The sequence below is a fragment of the Austrofundulus limnaeus genome, unplaced genomic scaffold, assembly GCF_001266775.1.
Source record: "Austrofundulus limnaeus strain Quisiro unplaced genomic scaffold, Austrofundulus_limnaeus-1.0 Scaffold1030, whole genome shotgun sequence".
NCBI classification, from domain to species: domain Eukaryota; kingdom Metazoa; phylum Chordata; class Actinopteri; order Cyprinodontiformes; family Rivulidae; genus Austrofundulus; species Austrofundulus limnaeus.
In genome coordinates, this window is record NW_013953432.1 from 116,017 (window position 1) to 117,468 (window position 1,452).

Consider the following 1,452-nt stretch of genomic DNA (forward strand, 5'->3'; position numbering starts at 1 on the left):
CAAGTTTCACTTTTTAAATGGAATTACTGAAATAAATCTACTTTTTCATGATATTCTAATTTTATGACCAGCACCTGTATTCATGTTCATAAACTGATCCTGAAGAGCAGTGAAATGTAACAGCTCCACCTTTTTTAAATTATTACTGAACACCTACAGATCTCTGAGAAAGTGACACTGACAGATTAAAGGAAACAGGAAGTGATACATAAATACTTTATATTATGTTAAAAGACTTCTGACCTRTGAGACCCCTGCAGGCACTTCTCTCACTAAATCTACAGATTTTATTAGTCGTGCATCACAGAAACCCCTGAAACGTGTTGTGTAACAACAGAGACTGGATCAAACCCTGCGCTTCAGATAAACCAGCTGATGACGAAGATTTCAAGCTAACGCTGCTCACTAACTACCGTTTAAAGCTAACACCGCTCACTAACTACCGTTTAAAGCTAACTCTGCTCGCTAACTACCGTTTAAAGCTAACACCGCTCACTAACTACCGTTTAAAGCTAACTCTGCTCGCTAACTATTGTTTAAAGCTAACATTCCCTCCACTAGCTGTTTAAGGCTAAATGTTTCTGCTAACTGCTGTTTTGGCTGAATCAGTGCATCTCCTGCGCCGGTCTCTAGCTCATGTAAATATTGACGGCTGCATCCAACAGCCCTGCTGTCTGAACGAGCTCACATCTGGTCCGTCCTCTGTTTGTCACCTGTTTGTTCATGAAGACGTAAATGATTGGGTTGTAGACAGCAGCCGTCTTGGAGAAAAAAGCAGGAATGGCGGCCAGCCGGGGGTCCAGTTGGACGGTTGGATGAGCTGTGACCAGTATGGAGAAGGCTGCGTATGGCGTCCAGCCCACCATGAAGGCCACGATCATCACCACCACCATACGGGTCACCTGCCGCTCGGGCTTCCTGGCTGTCGCAAGGCGGCCGTGAGACACCTGTTAGGAACAGTTTCTGTTAAACATCTGGATCAGACCGAGTCAGGAGGAGCATTACGCTGAGCTCACATCCAGATGTTGGAGGATGGTTTCAGACTGAGCTGACCTTTCGGAGCTTCCTCAGGAGCTTCCCGTAACAGAAGAAAATCACTCCGAGCGGCAAAATGAAGCAGGTGACAAAGAAGGTGATGATGTAGCTGTGGTCTGTGATGTTGGTGGAATACCTGTTTACACAACAAGAGCAGGTAAACATGTAGTTATCTTCAGAGATAACAAAAACACAATCTGTAAATCTGATTCAACTTAGCAGAATCTGTTTGACTGGATTCAGTTTTTTATCAATAACTGGCAGTGGTGGGAACCAGAAGAAAAACAGTTTGTTCTCACATCTGAGTGGAACCCTCAGGAGGCCTTCAGAACATTTAACAAAGCTCCACTGAAACAAGCTGCAGATTAACGTGTGTGTGTGTGTGTGTGTGTGTGTGTGTGTGTGTGTGTGTGTGTG

General features: G+C 44.5%; 1 protein-coding gene across 1 annotated transcript in view; it reads right to left on the reverse strand.

Annotated features, from left to right (window-relative positions):
• Nucleotides 1–135: 135 nt before the first annotated feature.
• Nucleotides 136–1,452, reverse strand: part of LOC106533825 (vertebrate ancient opsin) — an 8,386-nt gene continuing 7,069 nt past the window's right edge. The window contains exons 3-4 of the mRNA XM_014030264.1: nt 1,054–1,171; nt 136–947 (exon numbers count right to left, since the gene is read on the reverse strand). Of these exons, the coding sequence (XP_013885718.1) occupies nt 630–947; nt 1,054–1,171 (436 nt within the window). The 3' untranslated portion in view covers nt 136–629. The remainder of the gene's footprint in view (nt 948–1,053; nt 1,172–1,452) is intronic.